At 60.7% G+C, this 17,478-nt stretch overlaps 2 protein-coding genes across 6 annotated transcripts in view; one reads left to right on the forward strand and one right to left on the reverse strand.

Moving 5' to 3' along the window:
- The first annotated feature begins 261 nt into the window (after nt 1-261).
- Nucleotides 262-8,941, forward strand: CABP7 (calcium binding protein 7). The gene is made up of 5 exons (XM_035017333.1): nt 262-370; nt 6,707-6,850; nt 7,712-7,824; nt 8,137-8,290; nt 8,520-8,941. The coding sequence occupies exons 1-5, from the start codon at nt 262-264 to the stop codon at nt 8,645-8,647; spliced, it is 648 nt and encodes a 215-aa protein (XP_034873224.1). The 3' UTR covers nt 8,648-8,941.
- An 821-nt stretch (nt 8,942-9,762) lies between these two features.
- ZMAT5 (zinc finger matrin-type 5) overlaps nt 9,763-17,478 on the reverse strand; it is a 28,446-nt gene continuing 20,730 nt past the window's right edge. The window contains exons 4-6 of one of the 5 annotated variants that reach the window (XM_035017332.1): nt 15,954-16,065; nt 11,257-11,385; nt 9,763-10,393 (exon numbers count right to left, since the gene is read on the reverse strand). In XM_035017332.1, the coding sequence (XP_034873223.1) occupies nt 10,264-10,393; nt 11,257-11,385; nt 15,954-16,065 (371 nt within the window). In that variant the 3' untranslated portion in view covers nt 9,763-10,263. The other 4 variants (XM_035017328.1, XM_035017331.1, XM_035017330.1 and 1 more) reach the window with 4 other exon arrangements.

Raw genomic sequence — 17,478 nt, forward strand, 5'->3', positions numbered from 1 at the left:
GCGGCACCGCCCCCGCCGCCCCTGCGGGGCCCCGGCCGGCAGCCCGACGAGGGAGGAGGGCGGGCGGCATGGACCGGCGGCCCGGGGCGCGGGGGCGCTAGGCCCCCGGAGGGGCGCCCCCCGTCTCGCCACCGCTGCTGCCGCCTGGCCGCCCTCCGCAGCCGCGCGCCCCGCCCGCTCCAGCCGCCCCCGGGGCCGCCGCCGGCCCATGAGCCCCGACCTCAAAGTTTGCGGCGGGCGGGCGGGCGCGGAGCCTCCAAGATGCCGTTCCACCCGGTGACGGCGGCGTTGATGTACCGGGGCATCTACACCGTGCCCAACCTGCTGTCGGAGCAGCGCCCCGTGGACATCCCTGAGGACGAACTGGAGGGTGAGTGCCCCGCCGGGACCCCTGCCGCCGGCCCTCCTACCTGTGCGCCCAGGTGAAGCGCGGACCAGGGGCGCAGGGGGCGGGGGGCCGTCCGCAGGTGCCGGCTGCCAGGTGGGCGCTCCAGAGAGCAGCTACGCGGGGAGTCAGGACCAACTCGCACCTCTGGGTGCCGCGGTGGGGGTAGCCAAGGCGGGGGGGCGGCCCAGCCCCTGCCCGCATGGTCCCCTGCGCTGCGGAAACTTGCTGAGCCCCGCAGCGGGGTCACGGGGCCGCGCAGTCCGCGGTGACGGTGCGGCAACGCGGCGGTCTGGGTGGGGGTCCGAGCTGCGCCCCCCGCACGGGCCCGGCAGGAGCACCCGCATCCTGATCCCCTCCGCGGCGCCCGCCCGCGGCTCTGAGCTCGAATTGACATTCCGCTCGTGTCGCTTTTTTTAAAATCCAATCTGCTCGGGCAGCCAGAGAAGGGGAGAGGGCGACTGCCCTGCTCTTGCCGCCTGCGGGGCTGTCCCCAGTCCCTCCTGCGGCCTTAGCCCTTTCCCCACAGCCCTGCGGGGACCCCCAGCTCAGAGCGCTGGGAGGGCGGTGCAGGAGGTGGTGGCAACAACAAGTGGCCAGATTGGGCGGTTTGGTCGCGATAACCAAGCCTGGAAGGGAAAGGCAGAGGCTGGGACCCAAATCTATTTCCCCCAGAGTCCCTCTGCCTCTCAGCATGAATGGGGACCTTAGGCAAGGGGCTAGACGAGATCAGAGCAGAGGTCAGGGTCTGGGGTCCCTGGACCTGAGATTCTGCGGAGCAATGAGACCCCTGGGGCCTACAAGCTCTTTCCCTCCTGGGCTGGGGGCAGGTTCTCGGGCCTTCCAACCCCCAGACTTCCTAGGGCCCCTTTTGGAGTGGAGTGGGGGTTCTGGGCTGATAGTAGTCTTGGACCCCTAGGATCTACTTATCTGCTGTTGGGTGAGCAGCTGAGATCGCCCAGAGGCTGGGCCTCTCTTCAGTTATCTTGGGTCCGAGGGTCTCTGAGATCTGGGGCTCATCAGGGCTTGGGGGGGGGGGTACAGCTGAGACACCGATGCAGTCAGGGATGGTGATGGGAGCACAGGGGAAGGCATGGAGAGAGGTCTTCCCTCTTCCCCAAGCCCTGGAGAGGGTAGATCTTGGTGAAGTCAGACTGGGTGAGGGGAAGATCAAGAGGGAGAAAGTAGCTACCCCCCCTCCCCAACACACACCCTGCACCATAGACTATGAACCATCTGCTCCTCTCAAGTCCCCTGAAAGCCCCCGGAGGCTGGCAGAGCCATGAAGACAGGGTCTGGTGTCTGATGCAGGCAGAACAGAGAGATGAGTGCTGCTACTGGATCTCTGGCTTTGAACCTCAAAGCCCAAGTGTCTGCCCTGTCTGTCCAGGGTGTGGGAAAAGGAGGAGGTACACGAAGACCAAGAGGGCAGGGGATTGGGCGCGGGCCATCTCTTCCCCACCATTTTCTCCTCCTGCCCTGGGCCACCCCGAATCTCCTGCCAGTGTCTCCCTCCATGGGCCCTCCTCTATCCCTTCCTTCTGGCCACTTGGGCAGCAGACAGCATTGTCCCCCCAAAACCCATGCAGCTTCCACCTTGTTCCCTACCCTTGCTTCCAGCACCCCACCATGACGCTGGCAGCCCTGCTATGGGCCTGGCTGGGACTCTCCTCTCTTGAAAACCCAGCCCTGGGGTGCAGACACTGAGAAGCTGAGAAGAGGCTGGGATGCAGGGGTGAGCGGGCACAGGGAGGGCAGTGCAGGGGTGAGGAGGCCACAGCCTCCCCTCAGGCCGCCTGGCAGACACACTGGCAGGAACCCAGCAGCGTTAGTCACCAGCCATACCAAATGCACTCCCTGCTTCTCTCCTGTCCCCTTCTCCTGGGCCCTGAGGAGCAGAGGGACCCTGGCACAGGGGGCATCTGAAGGGCAGAGCCCTCCTTGGGGTGACCAGGTGGGGGTCGTGGAGCAAGCAGATGCCTGGGTGGCCCCAGGCTATCTCCTAGCCTGTGGGCAGCTATAGATGAGGGCAAGAAGTCCTCCACAGCTGACCCCCTTCTTGCCTGTGGGCACTCTGAAGCCCTCCTGGGGGACCAAGTCTCTGCAGGCCCCGGTGGTCCTTGAGTGCCAGGGCTGGGTGGAAAAGGTGATGCCCCCCTGCCCAGTGCCTCTGCCTTCATGCTCCTGCCCCAGGGCAGTCTGGGTAAGATCCAGGCCCTTTGCTGAGAGGACACCCACCAGTGGGGGATCCACATGTGCAGAGAAGAGGAAGCCCGGCAGCTTGGGATGAGATGTTGCAGACATTATGTGCCTGCCACAGAAATCCAGGGGGCGGCTAATCTGAGGGGGAGAGGGACCAGTAAGGGAGGTGGAGAGCACAGGGTGTCGATGAGGGCTTCCCAGCCAGGCAGCACTGGGTTCCAATCTCTACACCCTCGGCTCACAGAGTGACCTTGGACAATCACTTGCCTTTCTTGCCTCGGGTGTCTCCATCTGTAGAAGGGGCTTGGCATTGCCCCTCCCCAGGGCTGCTGGTGACAGAGGACACAATGGAGGTGCTCATCGAGGGGACTGGCACGCAGAGGGAGCTTGCGGACCCAGATGCTGCAGCAGGGGAGACCAAGGAGGGGGTTCTTGCAGGAGTAAGAGCCTGGAGTGTGGAGAGATTGGGGAAGCTCTTGAGTTAGGGACCCTGGATGTGCAGGGGGACGGGCCAGGAAGGCAGCCTCCGCGAAAGGCTGGGTAGAAGAGTCCTTGAAGGTCTGGCAAAGGCACCTGGGGACCTGTGGCCCCGGGGAGCCATGGGTGGCAGTTGGCAGGGTAGATGTGGCCAGGCAAAGCTGTCCTGGAGCCTGTCTGACTCCGGAGAAGGAGAGGCACAGACAGGCTTTCCAGCTTCTCCCCGTATCTCGCCCTCCCTCACCCCTGCCACGACACACACACACAGCAAAGCCCCGCAGGGTCTGCAGGAGCACGAAGGCTGGCCCCAAGGTCATCAACAGGCTTGAGCACGGTGGCTGGAAGCCCTAGCCCAGCCCTTTCTGGCCAGAGAGAAGAGGAAGGAGACAGACAGACGGACCGGCAGACAGCCACCAGGGCAGGGTTCTGCGGTTGGCACTTGGCCTGCTCAGTCAGATAGTGGAGCCCACGCTGAGAGTGACCAAATAGGGCATTCAGAGTATGGGGGGTTGCAGAGTCCCCTATCCTGCCCCTTTTCCTGCAAGCCCAGCAGCTGCCTCTGCGCAGACCAGAGACTCAGCGCCGCCAAAGTGGTGGGGCGTGGGGCCAATGCCGCGGAGAATGGCAACTGCTGCAGAGGACAGACGCTGCCCCCCCTTCACAAGTGACCTCCAGCATGTGCACCCCGTCTCTGGACTCCAGCTTCCTGATGGAGTGCTGATGCCCCTCGAGGCCTGTTGGGCTGCCTTAGGGTCTGTCATCTGCTCACATAACCCAAGATTCACCTGCCCTCCATTGTCTCCCGTCCAGCCTGGTGCGTCCAGCTCAAGGCTTCCAGAAGAGGATGAGGGGCTGAAGCAGCCATGGGCTCTGGGGGCCACACCCGGCCCCTGCCAGGGTGGGAGGGACAGCCTGGACCCCAGCTCCTTGCAGGGGAGGGGACCAGCATCCACTGCAGTCCCATTGTGGGTCGAGGGTTTTGCCATCCCAACTCGAGATTTCCCAGTGGGCCTCTACAGAGGAGGAAACTGCGGGACCCAGAAAGATGGGGTGTTGACCCTGGGTTTCTCCTTCCAAAAACAGCCCCTCACCCAGAAATCTGGGGATGGTACCCTCAACCCTGCCCTCAGCTTGATTCCCCTCTTCTGTGGGTGGCCCATAGGGTGGGGTGGGGTGGGGTCCTTGGGGGGTTGGACAGGGGGACAAGCAGCATCCTCAACCTCCCCTCATGCTTCTCGCCTACTTGGGGAGTGGAAAGCAAACGCTTTCTCTTACTAGGATTGTTTGTAAACTAGAAGTAAATGGGCTCAGAATGGTGGCCTCACACCAAGTGGTCCATGAACTTCTGCTCAGCTCTTTCCTCTGTGTGCTCTAGAAGGGTAGGCTCCCCAAATCAGTCATTCATTCATTTAATCACTAGTTTGGCAGATGTTTATGCTTGACAGACAGCACTGTTCCAGGTCATGGGGCCCCAGCAGTGGCCCCTGGCCTCATGGCACTCATAGTTCATTCGCAGTCCAGTGTGGTGGACAGGAATGAACAGTGCAAGGGCAGAGCAGGGCGTGTGGGAGCCCAGAAGAAGACCAGAGTCAGCTGGGGGGCAGGGAGGACTCCAGGGAGGTGATGCTATCTATGCTGAGAACCTGAGAGGCATCAGAGTTTGCCCTGGTGAGCGGAAGAACTTCCAGGCGAAAGGAGCCCTGTCTTCAAAGGCCTGGACATGGAGCGCTCCTGGTGCTCACCAGGGCTGAAAGGGCCCCTCGGGCTGGAGTTCGGGACACCTGAGGTGGGCAGAGCCTGGGGCTGGGTCAGGAGGGCTACAGTGCTGGCCAGAAACCTAAGTGTGTGGTGGTGAGAGGGGCAGACGGTGTGCCTGGTTGCATGCTTGGTGCCTTAATCTCTACCTAGAGACTCCAAAGCCATAGGACCCCGTTAGCCGCCTCCGTGACTGCCGGGCCCTCACTCATATACCTCTGGTGGTGGGGAGCTTACCACCTTGTCAGTGGTCCGAGAGAATGCTAGGTGGGAGTTGGCCTGGAGTTCCAAGTCTAAGGTTTATAGAAACCCCTGGACCTGGTCCAGATCTCCCATCCCAGCTGCTTTCTGGCCTAGGGGACCCTGGTTAGACCAGATTCTCAGGCCCAACCGAGGATGGGTGGAGAAGGTCCAGAGTCAGAGGGTCTGGGGGCCCAAGCCACTTGGCTACAGCCCACTATCTCTGTCTTGGCCTACGGGTCATCTGGTCTAACCTCCGGGCCTTGGGTGCAGACACCAGGTAGGAAGAGCCTGATGAAATTTGGGCCCTTGACCAAGCTACCTTGCCGTGGCCCCTAGTCTGCGATGGGGCCAGCGGGATCAGGGAATAACCCCGTGGCACAGGATTCCACAGTTTGAGGGGTTCACAGCCCCTTAAGGCCAGGCCTGGGCCAGCCAGATTCCTGCTCTCACCAGAAATAGCCTTGACCCCAAACTGACCCTGGGCTGGCTGTTTTGCCTCTCCATGCCTCAGTTTCCAGGCCTGCAGTCTGGAGCATTTTCATCTGTCTGTGCTTCCAAATACACCCACACTCACTCAGGGGGAGGATTCTGCCTGCTGAAGTCCCAGCCAGGGGGACAAGCTTAGGCAAAGGCCAAGATGCTGGCAGGTGAACAAGGATGCTGGAGCAGAGAGGGTGTGAGTGGAGTGAGGTTCCCGTCTCGGCCAAAGGAAAATGCTCTTCAGGGCTCTTCCTGGGCTGAGTGACCATGAAAGGACAGCAGGTAGAGCGAAGTTGAGTGGGGAGAGGTTAGGACCTCTCAACAGCTCCTGGACATGTTTAGTAAAACCCTTGTTGTACCTGCATCACTACTGGGCATTCTTCTGTGGGTGGGACTGAGTCTGGCCCGAGGTCACTCGCTGCTCCCAGCCCAGTGCCTTGCTCTCCATCCCTGTCACCCAGATCCTCAGGCCTCCGTCTCCCCTTCTGTAAAATGCAGGGGACAATCTCCACATCTGAGCAGGCCTGGGCTTGCTGGGGCCCCTCCATTCAGCCTCCACCTTCCCCCAAACTTGGACAGGGGAGGCAGTCTCTGCACGGAGCTGTGGGCCCGTTAGCCCTGAGCCGGAGCTGGTGGCTGCCTCATGGGGTGCCGTTAAGGAGTGCTGGCTGGAGTTTCCAAGCCGAGCCCAGGGGAGGAAGCATGCGATGGGGATGAGCTGGGGGGGGGGGGGGGGGTAGGGGATGGCAGGAGTGAGGGGTGGACAGGGAAGCCTTCGGCAGTTCAGAGGCCACCCCTGCCAGGCCCCGGGAGCCGGCACAGTGGGACTCATGCTTAGCCACCACACGGGGTCGTCATGAGCACGCCCTGAGAGGCTGTGGGAGCCTGGCTCGGAGAAGGAGACCCCCCGAGGGTGATCTGGGCCGTGCTTCGGGCGTGGGCGTACCTTTGCTGCCTGGCTTGGCTGGCCCTGAGCTCCTGGAAGGCAGCGCTAGGGTGGACACTTGGGCCACCTGCCACGTGTCTCTGACCAGACCTGCAGGCTCCATAGTGGATTCTCAATGCCGGGCTCAAGCTGCGGGTTTGGGAATCCTGGGAGCCTAGGGAGGGGGTTGCGGGGGACAGAGGCGAGGTCCCAACCTGCTCTGCTCCCCCTGCCCACAGAGATCCGTGAGGCCTTCAAAGTCTTTGACCGCGATGGCAATGGCTTCATTTCCAAGCAGGAGCTGGGCGCGGCCATGCGCTCCCTGGGCTACATGCCCAATGAGGTGGAGCTAGAAGTTATCATCCAGCGGCTGGACATGGATGGTGAGCACCAACCCCTGCCTCAGTTTCCTTACCCCTCACCTGGGCCTCTGAGGCTGAGCCCACCCTCCAGGCACCCCCAAATCCATGGCAGTAGGCAGTCGGGTCTGGCCCCATTTCCCAGCCTGGAGAATAGAGGCCAGAGTGTGAGGGCCCCAGCCACACCCACACACAGAGGTTAGAGGATCTGCCTCTCTCCCTCTGCATCATTCTGAGCAATATTTTTTTTAAAGATTTTATTTTTAAGTCATCTCTTCCCCCAACATGGAGCTCAAACTTACAACCTCAAGATCAGGAGTTGCATGTTCTACCGACTGAGCCAGCCAGGCGCCTCCCGAGCAATTTTTAAAGCACAGAAAAGTAGGAAGGATGTACTAAATACCCCAGGTCCCCTCACCCCCAAATAAAAAAATCATTTAGTCGTATTTGCCACCTGGCGATTTATTAAGGAAAACCTAGTAAAAAAGACCAGTAATGTCCAGTCAGTCCCCTCTTCCCACCCCCCCACCCCCACCCCGGGGCCTCCAACCCTGCCTCCTCCCCACCCAGAGAGCAGGTAGCCGTTTGGGCAGACTGTGCCCCGAGCTTCAGTTCCTGGGTGGTGAGGGTGTCGGGCCCCACACCTGCTGGGAAGCCACGTTTCTGAGTAAAATGTGAGGCTCTCCCACGTGCTCGGGCCCACCTGCTGCACTCCATCTCCACTTTGCCAGGTGGGGCCTCATTATATTTGGTGGTGTTAGTCCCTGAACCTAACTCAAGTCTCAGAAAAGGTGGGACCCGCCCAAGGTACCACAGTGGCCCAAGGTGGCCGGGGACCCAGCCCAGTTGTAGGCTGGCCCATGATTGGAACTGTGCCTACCCTAGGCGATGGCCAAGTGGACTTTGAGGAGTTTGTGACCCTCCTGGGACCCAAGCTTTCCACCTCGGGGATCCCAGAGAAGTTCCACGGCACTGACTTTGACACCGTCTTCTGGAAGGTATGCACTGACAGGTTGGGATTTAGGGTTGTGCCCCTGTGGAGGGCTGCATGGGGCCAGTGAATGGCCAGGGCCACACTGTAAAGGGGGATGACTATCCCAGGTGTCTGTCCCCTGGATGTCTTATCTCCCAGAGGGCCAGGGGCCCCCTGGGGGAGGCTGGTGTGGTCAAGGACTCAAGGAATGGAGCCAGTGGTTTCCAGTCCCCCAGAATCTGTAGGCGTGTCCCTGGGCCCATGCGGCTGCGGGGTGCTGGGTGGTAGCCGTGGGGGTGGCAGTAGCCAGAGCACCGCGTCTCCTCCCCTCCCCAAGTGCGACATGCAGAAGCTGACCGTGGACGAGCTGAAGCGGCTGCTGTACGACACCTTCTGTGAGCACCTGTCCATGAAGGACATCGAGAATATCATCATGACGGAGGAGGAAAGCCACCTGGGCACTGCCGAGGAGTGCCCCGTGGACGTGGAGAGTGAGTGACCGGCCCCCGCTCCCCCCACGGGCAGGCCAACGGCTGGGGCAGGGGGAGGAGGAACCGGGGTCTGCAGGGGATGGCCGGGGGCCTCCTTGCCCACCCCACGCCTCGTGTCCCCGCGTGTCCCGTGGGACGAGCCCACGTGCGGAAGTGCAGGCGGCTCTTGATTCCATGCTTCGCTGTCCCCGTCTGTCTCTCTCTGGTGCTCCCTGGCGGGCGGCCACAGCCTGCTCCAACCAGCAGATCCGCCAGACGTGCGTGCGCAAGAGCCTGATCTGCGCCTTCGCCATCGCCTTCATCATCAGCGTCATGCTCATCGCAGCCAACCAGGTGCTGCGCAGCGGCATGAAGTAGGCGCGCCCCCCACCGCCCGCAGTCCTCTCCCGCGCTCGGCTCCCGGGGCCACCGCCGCGTGTCCTTTGGGGCCGGGACGTCTGGCAACCCCACCCCACCTGCCCCCGCGGGCCCTTGCATGGAGCCGAGGCCCAGCTGCGGAGGGCCTGGCGGGGGGCTCTGAGGACAGCCCCCGGCCCCGCCTGCACCCTGCCCACCCTGGCCTGTACGTAGCACTAACTCTTCCCTCCCACCGTCCAGGGGCTCCTGGGAAATTTAGGAGGCATTTGTACAGGGTCCAGTAGCTGATGTGGTCACTTAGGCAGGAAGGAGGCACCCTGTGCCCAGGGCCACACAGCCAACCTGACCCTGGTCTCTGAGATTTGCCCAGGGCCGTGTGCAGGGTGCAGATGCGGGCAGGAGGCTTCCTCCTGGAGAGGGGGTGAGGCTAGGGTCTCCTGGGCGCTATTTGCTGGCCAAGACTGAGGAGGCCCCTGGCCTTCTGTGGGGTCCCTTTCTCTGACCATCCTTAGACTCAAGCCCAGCCTTCCTCAATGCACCCACTGGGGCCAGAGAATTTGCCCATTTCACAGATGAGGAGCCTGAGGCTCAGAGGGCCCCCGGATTCAGTACCCCCTTCAACAGGGATTTTTAGGAAGGGCAAAAGCTCACAGCAGATGGGGAATCTGAGGTGGCCCTGCAGTCTCTGTGCCCTTTGAGCTCCCCAGTCTGAGGACCACATTGCCCACCACCCAGCACAGAATCTAGAACTGGAGTGCAGTGAGGAGGGAAGCAGACCAGGGGCCTGGAGGCTCCACATCGCCTGAGCAGCCTGTGTGATCTCCCCACCGGCCCGGGGGGCTCCTCCCGGGCAGAAGCCTCGGGAGGGGCCCTGTGTCATGCTGGGCTAAGGGGCTGGTGTAGCCCAGCATTGCTGGTGCCCGGAAGCTCAGCCAGGCCACTCCCCCAAGTCCAGGGCCTGTCTTCCCGGGGTCCCCAACCTCTCTCCACTGTCCAGGCCAGAGACACAGCTGCCACTGTGCCCCGGCTGTGCCATCTCTCATTCGGGGGGCAGCTCGGCACGGGCAGATGCGGGGACTGGGACAGCAGACTGAGTCCTCAAGCTCCTCTCCCAGATCTGGAGCCCCCTTTCACCTGGGTGGCCATCCCAGCCACACTGACGCACCCTCTGCCCAGCCGTGCCGAGCCTCTGCCGGCCCCCCCGGGAGAAGGGCAACAGCACTCCTCACCCAGCAGACGACCTCGTCTCAACGCCAGCCCCGCCCGTCCTCTGCCCAGGGGCCGAGGCGCGGAGCTGAGGGCGCCGGGCAAGGAGGAAGCCAGACCACTGTGGTGACAGACTTTCTTTATAAACATCCAGAAGGCAGTTTTCTCACCCATCTTCTCAGGATGTCCCATGAGGGAGGGCGGGTGGAGCTGCCTGGAGTAGAGCTAGGATCAGGGCTGCACCTGGTAGGGCGGTTCTGGCGCCTCCGTCCAGCCAGGCTGAGCCGACGGCTTCAGAAGCTCTCCAGGAGGCAGCAGGCGGGGGCCTCGGCGTCCCCAGTAAGAGCCGGTATCTTTACTGTGACTGACACGAAGGCTGACCAGATGGGGGTCAGGTGGGGATGAGGGGCTCAGCCCCACTGGACGCTGGGCTGCAGGGGCCATCCCCCGGGTGGGGGTGCCCGCAGGGATGGAGGCAGCTCCTGGACTGGTGGCCAGCCTATGGGGTACTGGAAGATGGTGGTTCTCATGGGTTCGGCCCTAGCGAGAAGGAGAAAGTCAGAGAATTAGAATGGGGCCCAGCACAGGCCCAGGCTGGGGCACCTCTCCCCCAGCTCCCCCTCTCCCCACCGCCCCAGCTACGGGAAAGGTCAGCTGCTCGCATGACCTTTCTGGAAGGCAGAGCCTCAAAAACATGCAGACCCTTTGAGCCAGCAACCTCACCTCTAGGAAGGAGCCCAAGTGAAACAGCAGGGTTGTGGGCAGAGACTGAGCTACAAGAAGCAGAAATAACCTGTGCCCACCTGTGGGACTGATTAAATACATATGCACGTCCACAGCAGAGAATGCTATGCAGCCCGCATAAAAGTGAAGGCAGACTTGTATGCACTGATAGGGAAAGGTGTCATGATGTACTGTGTGAGTAGAGAGAAAAAGCAGCTTATAAAATAATGTATATAGCATGATACTATTTTTGTTTAAAGATATATAACATATATAAATGCATAAAAAAAAAACCCTGGAAGACACAGCAAAATGTTAACAGTGGTTCTATCTGCGTGGTGTAGTTATGGGTGATTTTTTTTTTACTTCTTTATACTTTTCAAGAAAAGTTTTACAGGCACGCAAGCCTTGGAAATCAGAAAAAAATACTGTCTAAAATTTTTTTAAAAGCCTCATTTCTCCTGCTACTCACTCTCCTTCCCCTGGAGGTCCAACCCCCCTGGAGATGCCACCTGGGTGCCCAGCCAGGGGCCACCCTGTCCTCAGGGAGCCAAGTGAGGTGCAGAGGCAGCTCCCCGCCCCCTGCCCCCCAGCGGCTCCATACTCCAGTGCTTCTGGACTTAACCCCCACTCAGTCCGCTGCTCTGCCTCTCACAGACTATGAAGCACTCTGAACTCACCCAAGAGCTCGCGTCTCCCCTATGGGACTGGAGCTCTCACATGGAAGAGACCAGGGGTTAGGGGTGATGTCCATCTGTCCCCCAGGAGCCAGAGCCAGGCCTGGCGCAGGGAGGCCACTCAGTGAATGTCTGCTGGCGACAAGTAGCAACACTGAGTACTCTTACTGACTAGGCACTGCTCTGGGCCAGGCACCAAGGTCTAGAGAAACCTCAAGCATCTTCATATGAACCCCATTTATAGAATGAGGCAACTGAGGTGCACAGAGTCAGTCATATGCCCAAGTGACAGAGTCTGGGACTGGGGATTAGGGGCTAACAGGCAATGTATACGTGGGCTCCAGACATTGCCCCCAATCCACAGGCCTAGCTTTTAGTGGAGGTGATATCCTGGCAGCTCCAGGCAGGCTGGGATCCAGTGGCCAACCCTCTGCTGAGAGGGAAAGTCCTGAGCCCTCTGAAAGGTTTGGAGAGGCCTCAGGCCTCCGAAGTGGAGGTGGTGGCTGGGGTCAGGAGCCCCGGGAGTTTGCCTCGCTGCCGCCCCCCCAGCCTGCTCCTCTGGGGCCTGACCTGCTGGGGACAGCCCACTCGAGGGCTTCAGGCAGCCTCCTGTTACAAGAGGCCAGGGCAACCCCCTGCCTCACTGTTTGCCGTCTGCTGGAGAGCGCACGAAGCAGCTCCCGACGTGATCTATGGCACTGGGGAGGCTTCATCAACTCCACCAGCTGCAGAGAAGGGTGGGAGTGGGGAAGGCTCCGCAGTTGCTGGAAGGGAGAGCCCCAGCTGCCAGCCAGCCCCGGGCTTCCTGCAGGGTTAAGGTGACTGCAATTCTCTGCAGAGAGAGGGTGTGATCCTGGTGAGACGCTTCCCGTGAGCCTCAGACCCTTCTCTAGAAGATGGAGCAGATTCCTCGGCAGCTGAGGCCTCCCCCCAGGATAAGGGTACCCCCTCCATGGGCTCAGACATGGACACATTCCCCAGGCCCCTGAGCTCATGAAGCACACCCCTCCCGCCTACACAGAGCACACAGGGACACTGAGATGCACAAGACCGCTCCATGGCCTCCCTTGTGGCCTGTTGCCCACCCCCCGCCCCCTGCCCCCGGTGCAAGGACAGGAGCTGCTCTCTTTTGCATTTCCCCAGCCGTGGTTCTGATCCAAAGAAAAGTCTCAGGGAAGCGCCTGGGCTGGAACAGTAGCGCCAGTCCAGAGAGGGGTGCAAAAGGGGAGATTAAGAGGGATAAAGTCACAATCTGAAGAGCCAACAATGGAAAACAGGGACAAGCACTGGCCTTGCCGGGGGATTAGTCTGTGTGTCTGAGCTCTTGCCCTGTCTGCTCTGGGCAGATCCCTCAGGGTCAGTTGGCCGAGGAGGATGGCACAATGTGCCAGGCTGGGGCCTCACAGGGCCTTCATTTCCCCCTTTTATAAGGAAGGCTGGCCTGGTTCACCTTGAAGGCGTGGCTCAGCCCGCGGGGTTGGAGCCCTCGGGTCTGGGTGGCCCCACGTGGACTGGGCAGCCATCTGCCCCCCGTACCTCAGGGGAGGAAACAGAGACCCAGAGAAGAGCAGCCACCGCACTGGTCCCCACAAGGGGTCCACAGCACCAACACCTAGGGAATAGTCTTTCAGGCCAGGGACCCTGCTCCCCCAAGTGCTCCCACGCAGTCAACATGGCCCAAGCCCGCGCCAAGCCCGAGTGACAACAATGTGAGCTCGGCGCCGTGAGGGGGGCGTCCGAGCTAAAGCTTGAAGAATGAGCCTGCCTTTGCCTGGCAGAGGTGGGGAGGCGGTTCCAGGCGGACAAAGTAGTGTATACGTGGTGCACAGAAATCAGAAATGCCCACCACATCCAAGAAGCTGCCAGTGTCCAGTGGGACTGACAGAGGCCAGATGGGAGAGGTGAGAAGAGGGACCACACGGGCTGGGGAGGTGGCAGGGAAGTTCCCTGGGGTCCGTCGAGCTGGGTTGCAGGGCCCAGAGCCCCTGAGGTAGAGGAAGCCCAGAAGGGTTGACGCAGGGGTCGGGGCCGGCCAAGGCCAGGGAGTATTTTAGGAGCTGGCTGGGGCTGTTCTGTGGGGGATGGTCAGGAGGAGCAGAGGGGAAGTGGGAGGCAAGGAGGGGCTACTGTGGCCGCGGGGAAAACCGGGTGGGTAAAGGGCACAGAGGGAACGGTCTCTGCAGGGCTGCCTCCAGGGTAAGAGACTCAGGGAACAGGACAAAGCAGCCAGGGGGCTTGAATCCACCTCCCCTGACCCCGCAGGGGTGAGGCCACAGGTGGAGGGGCAGAGCCCATCAGCTGTGGGCTGCAGGATAAAGGGGTTATTTTTCATGAGACCGGCCCATAGGAGAGGGCTGAGGAAGACCGAAGCAGTGATGGTGAAAGTAATAATAAATGGTCACCTGCCTTCCAACAGCCTTTTCCTCAAGGCTGGACAGGCCTGCTCTGCCCCAGGAGCAATCCGTTCTGGCTCTGAGCCCTCAGGAGGTGGGTGGAAAGGTACACAGGTGCGGAGGACAAGTGGTCGTCCGGAAGGGGTCAGCCTGGGTGGCCAGGAGGTGAGGAGCACAAGGACAGGGCTGAGACTCCCCACAGCCTCGGGTGGTCCCCAGGTGCAGGCTGTGGCCCCGACACAGCTACCCCATCCCAGCAGCTTGCTGCTGCCTCCACCACTCCAGACCTTCAGCTGGATGGGGCCCTTGGAGACAGAGTGGCCTAGGGACTAGATCAAGCAGGGGCGTAAAAGCTCTCCCTCGAGCGCCAGCTCAGGGCTGCTGAAGATAGCAGGTGTGTGACCAGGACAGTCACAATCTCCTGGAGGGGTTGAGATTCCTCAGCCACAAACCAGGGGCACCAACCACTTAAATGCCCAGGGCCAAGGGCCAGGTGCACCACAGCACTAAACACCCGCGTACCCGATTACCAGGGGCTCACCACCGCCTACCTGAGATCTGGGCCTGTCATCCAGCCTCAGTTTCTCCACCTCATCCCCCAGTCCTCTGAGTCTCATGGCCACAAGCGTCCTGCCCTGGATAGCACTGGGACACATCTGTCCCTAGGTGGGGACTTCTGGTCACCCGTCTCTACCCACTCCTGCACTCAAGCCAGTCCAGGCACTGGGTCTTCCTGAGCCCTTGTGAAAAGCTCAGGAGGTGCCCAGGCTTTTGGTGCTCACTCCCAACAGAGGAACCACCAAGTCAGAGCAGGGAGGTGAGCAGGGAGCACAGCCGAGACCCATGGGTCGCCAGGCCCAAGCAGTGGGAGAGTGGGGAAGACCCTAGAGCTCCAACCAGCCCCAGCCCTCTGACACACCAGCTGATGGGGTCTGGGACATGGATCCTGGGACAAGTCCCAAAGGGGCACTCCCCTGACCAAAATCACAACCACCTCAGACAGGACCAGAAGGGATGGACATCAAACTCCAACATCTGTCTGTACTGTATTGTTTTAAGGTGAGGGGACAGAAACAACACAGATTTTTTAAAAAAGATAAAAAACAACTAAAAGTTGACGTGCCTGGGTAGCTCAGTCGGTTAAGTGTCTGTCTCTTGATTTTGGCTCAGGTCGTGATCTCAGGGTCGTGAGATTGAGCCCCACATTGGGCTCCGTGGTGGGTGCGGACCCTGCTTAAGATTCTCTCTCCCTCTCCCTCTGTCCCACCCCACCATACTTGCAACTCATGCTCTCTCCCTCTCTCTCCCCGTCTCAAACAAAACAAAACAAAACAAACCCAACAACAACTAAAGGTTAATTTTAAAATAGTTTAACAAAAAGCTCTCTTCACGGGGGCACAGAGAAGGCAAGAAGTTTAGCTCCCACCTCCTGGCAGAGCTCAGAGGCAATGCCTCAACCTCAACTGTCCAACCAGGCTCCCTCGGCCCAGGCCAGCTTGTTGTCGCATGAGACCACACCACAGAGACAGTCGGGTCTGAAGCCCCATTGCAAGACAGGCAAAGCGAGGCAGCCCAGTGCAGGCAGCTTTACAAAGTCACAGGATGCTCATAAGCATGCCACCTTCCGCCCCTCTCCCTCCTTCAACACCTGGCGGAGGAGCCCAGGAGCCCTGGGACAGCCCGCAGGACACACCTGAGGGCCCCTGACCCAGGGTGCTCCACCCACTTCTGAGCATTTTGAGCGCCAGGCCTGGCAGCAGCTGGGCCGACCTGCTGGGGAGTGAGCTTGTCACATCTCTGAGCAATCCCAGCCCTGCCTCTTAGCCGTGTGCCCTTGGGCAAGTCACACCCTCCTGTGAGCCCTACCCCCTCTTCTGCAGGGTGGGTAACTGTGCCTATCTGTCAGGGCCCGAGAGGAGACAGTGCAGTGACTGGCGCACTGGGGCCTCAGGAACCACAATCAGGCCTCTCGCTCTGGCAATGGACTTGGTGATGTCCAGTCGAGTTGGCCTGGCCACCTGCCTCCCCTTCAGCCAGCACAGATGCCAATTAAGGGAGGAGCCACTAAGGCAGGAGGATGAGGCTCAGGAACAAGAACTTTTAAACGAGTGCCCCTCAGCCTCTGGCCAGAGCCTGGGGACCCAAGAGTCCCAATGTGGCTCCTCCCTCGAAAAGCTCTGTGGGGGCGTCCATGTCGGGTCCCTGCGCAGGGGCAGTTCATGGAGACTACTCAGCTTCCGGTGAGGGCAGGCTGGCTAGGGCACTCTCCTAGAGGGCACAAGAGACGGGGACCCACGGGGCCCGTACCTGCTGCTTGGAGCTGAGCTCAGCCGCTTGGCTCTCTTTTCCAACCAGTCTTCCAGATGGCCCTCAGGGAGCTCGACAACATCTAGTGGCCACTCCCTGGCCCGCCTCTCCTCTGTGGAGACAGGGAAACAGAGGCAAGTGAGGGATACATTCACCCCTGCCCGGACCCCACCCTCCCACAAAGCTGCCAGAACCTTCCTGGGGATGAGGGCACAAGCTGGGAGGCCAGGAGCAGAGCCTCAGGGCAGTCCTTACCACGCTGCTACCTTCCTAGGCCTGACCCTCTGGGCCTCACTCTGCTTCCTCATTAAGTGGAGATAAAACACTGGCTGCCTCCCAAGCTTTTTGCAGTTGGACACAGGATAAGGCATGTGGAGAGCCTGGTCCTCAGGAGGGGCCCAAACCTGGGGGCAGAGAGGCAATGTGGGCTGCAGACCAGGGCAGAGCAGGGTTTGGATCTTCACTTGGCCACTTGCCAGGTCTCTCTGACCCTGGGCAGGGGAAGGAGCCTCAGCTTTCCTTTCCTTCCCTCCCTCAGCTTCCCTCCCTCCCTCCCTCCCTCCCTTCCATCCTTCCTTCCTTCCTCCCTCCCGTCCTCCCTCCCTCCCTCCCACCCTTCTGCTTCAGCCTTCCTGGTTTTCCTTTCCTTTCCGTTCCGTTCCCTTCCCTTTCACCTTCCCTTCCCTTCCCTTTCCTTCCTTCCTTTTTAAATTTTATTTATTTGCCAGAGAGAGAGAGAGAGAGCACAAGCAGGGGGAGCGGCAGGCAGAGGGAGAAGCAGGCTCCCTGCTGAGCAGAGAGACCAACCCGGGGCTGAATCCCAGGAAGCCGGGATCACAACCCGAGATGAAGGCAGACACCCAACCAACTGAGCCATCTAGGCGCCCCATCCTGGTTTTTCATTTCATAAGTTGTCCTGTAAGAACCTTTGCTCACTTAAAAGTGAGCCAACAGTTCAAACCAGCTGGGTGTGAGATGGGTCAGAGTCTCCGGGAGGACTTGGGATAGGGCCTGGGGCCAGAGGAAAACAATCATACCTGGGGACCAACAAGCGGGCCAGGGCTTGGGCTTAGCACTGCATACATTTCATCCCACTTCACCTTTACAAGTGGTCAGGTTCAACGCATTAGGACACTGCCTCCAAGAGGTTTCGCCATGTGCCAAGGTCACAGGGGATGTGGCAGAACCAGGACTATCAGAGCTGCCACCGGGGCGGGGGTGGGGCGGCACACCTCTGCTTCCAGCCCCCTCGGGCTTCTCCCATCCTTGTCTCCACCAGGCACCGTCTCCAGCTGCAGGCCAACTGGCCTAGGCTCTTCCGGCCATGGACCAGCTGTTCCCCGAGAGTCCCCGGCCAGTGAAGGGCTGGAGAAGCCACCACTGCCAGGATCCGCTGGCGAGGCCTGTGGGGCCTCACTTCTGCCCTGGGAGAGCTCCTGGAAACCCTGTGTCTGTGCTAGGGCCATCGGCTGCCAGAGCAGGGCATGGCCCGAAGGCTATGACGGGTCGGAGGGGGGTGAGGCCC

Source organism: Mirounga leonina, unplaced genomic scaffold, assembly GCF_011800145.1.
Source record: "Mirounga leonina isolate KUSES-001 unplaced genomic scaffold, KU_Mleo_1.0 Mir_171, whole genome shotgun sequence".
NCBI lineage: Eukaryota > Metazoa > Chordata > Mammalia > Carnivora > Phocidae > Mirounga > Mirounga leonina.

Bases quoted from the DNA above. Each gene is read 5' to 3' on its own strand.
- CABP7 (XM_035017333.1), top strand. From the start codon at position 262: ATGCCGTTCCACCCGGTGACGGCGGCGTTGATGTACCGGGGCATCTAC. The intron at 6,851-7,711 runs GTGAGCACCAAC...TGCCTACCCTAG, and splicing joins CCAGCGGCTGGACATGGATG to GCGATGGCCAAGTGGACTTT. The intron at 8,291-8,519 runs GTGAGTGACCGG...GGGCGGCCACAG, and splicing joins GTGCCCCGTGGACGTGGAGA to CCTGCTCCAACCAGCAGATC.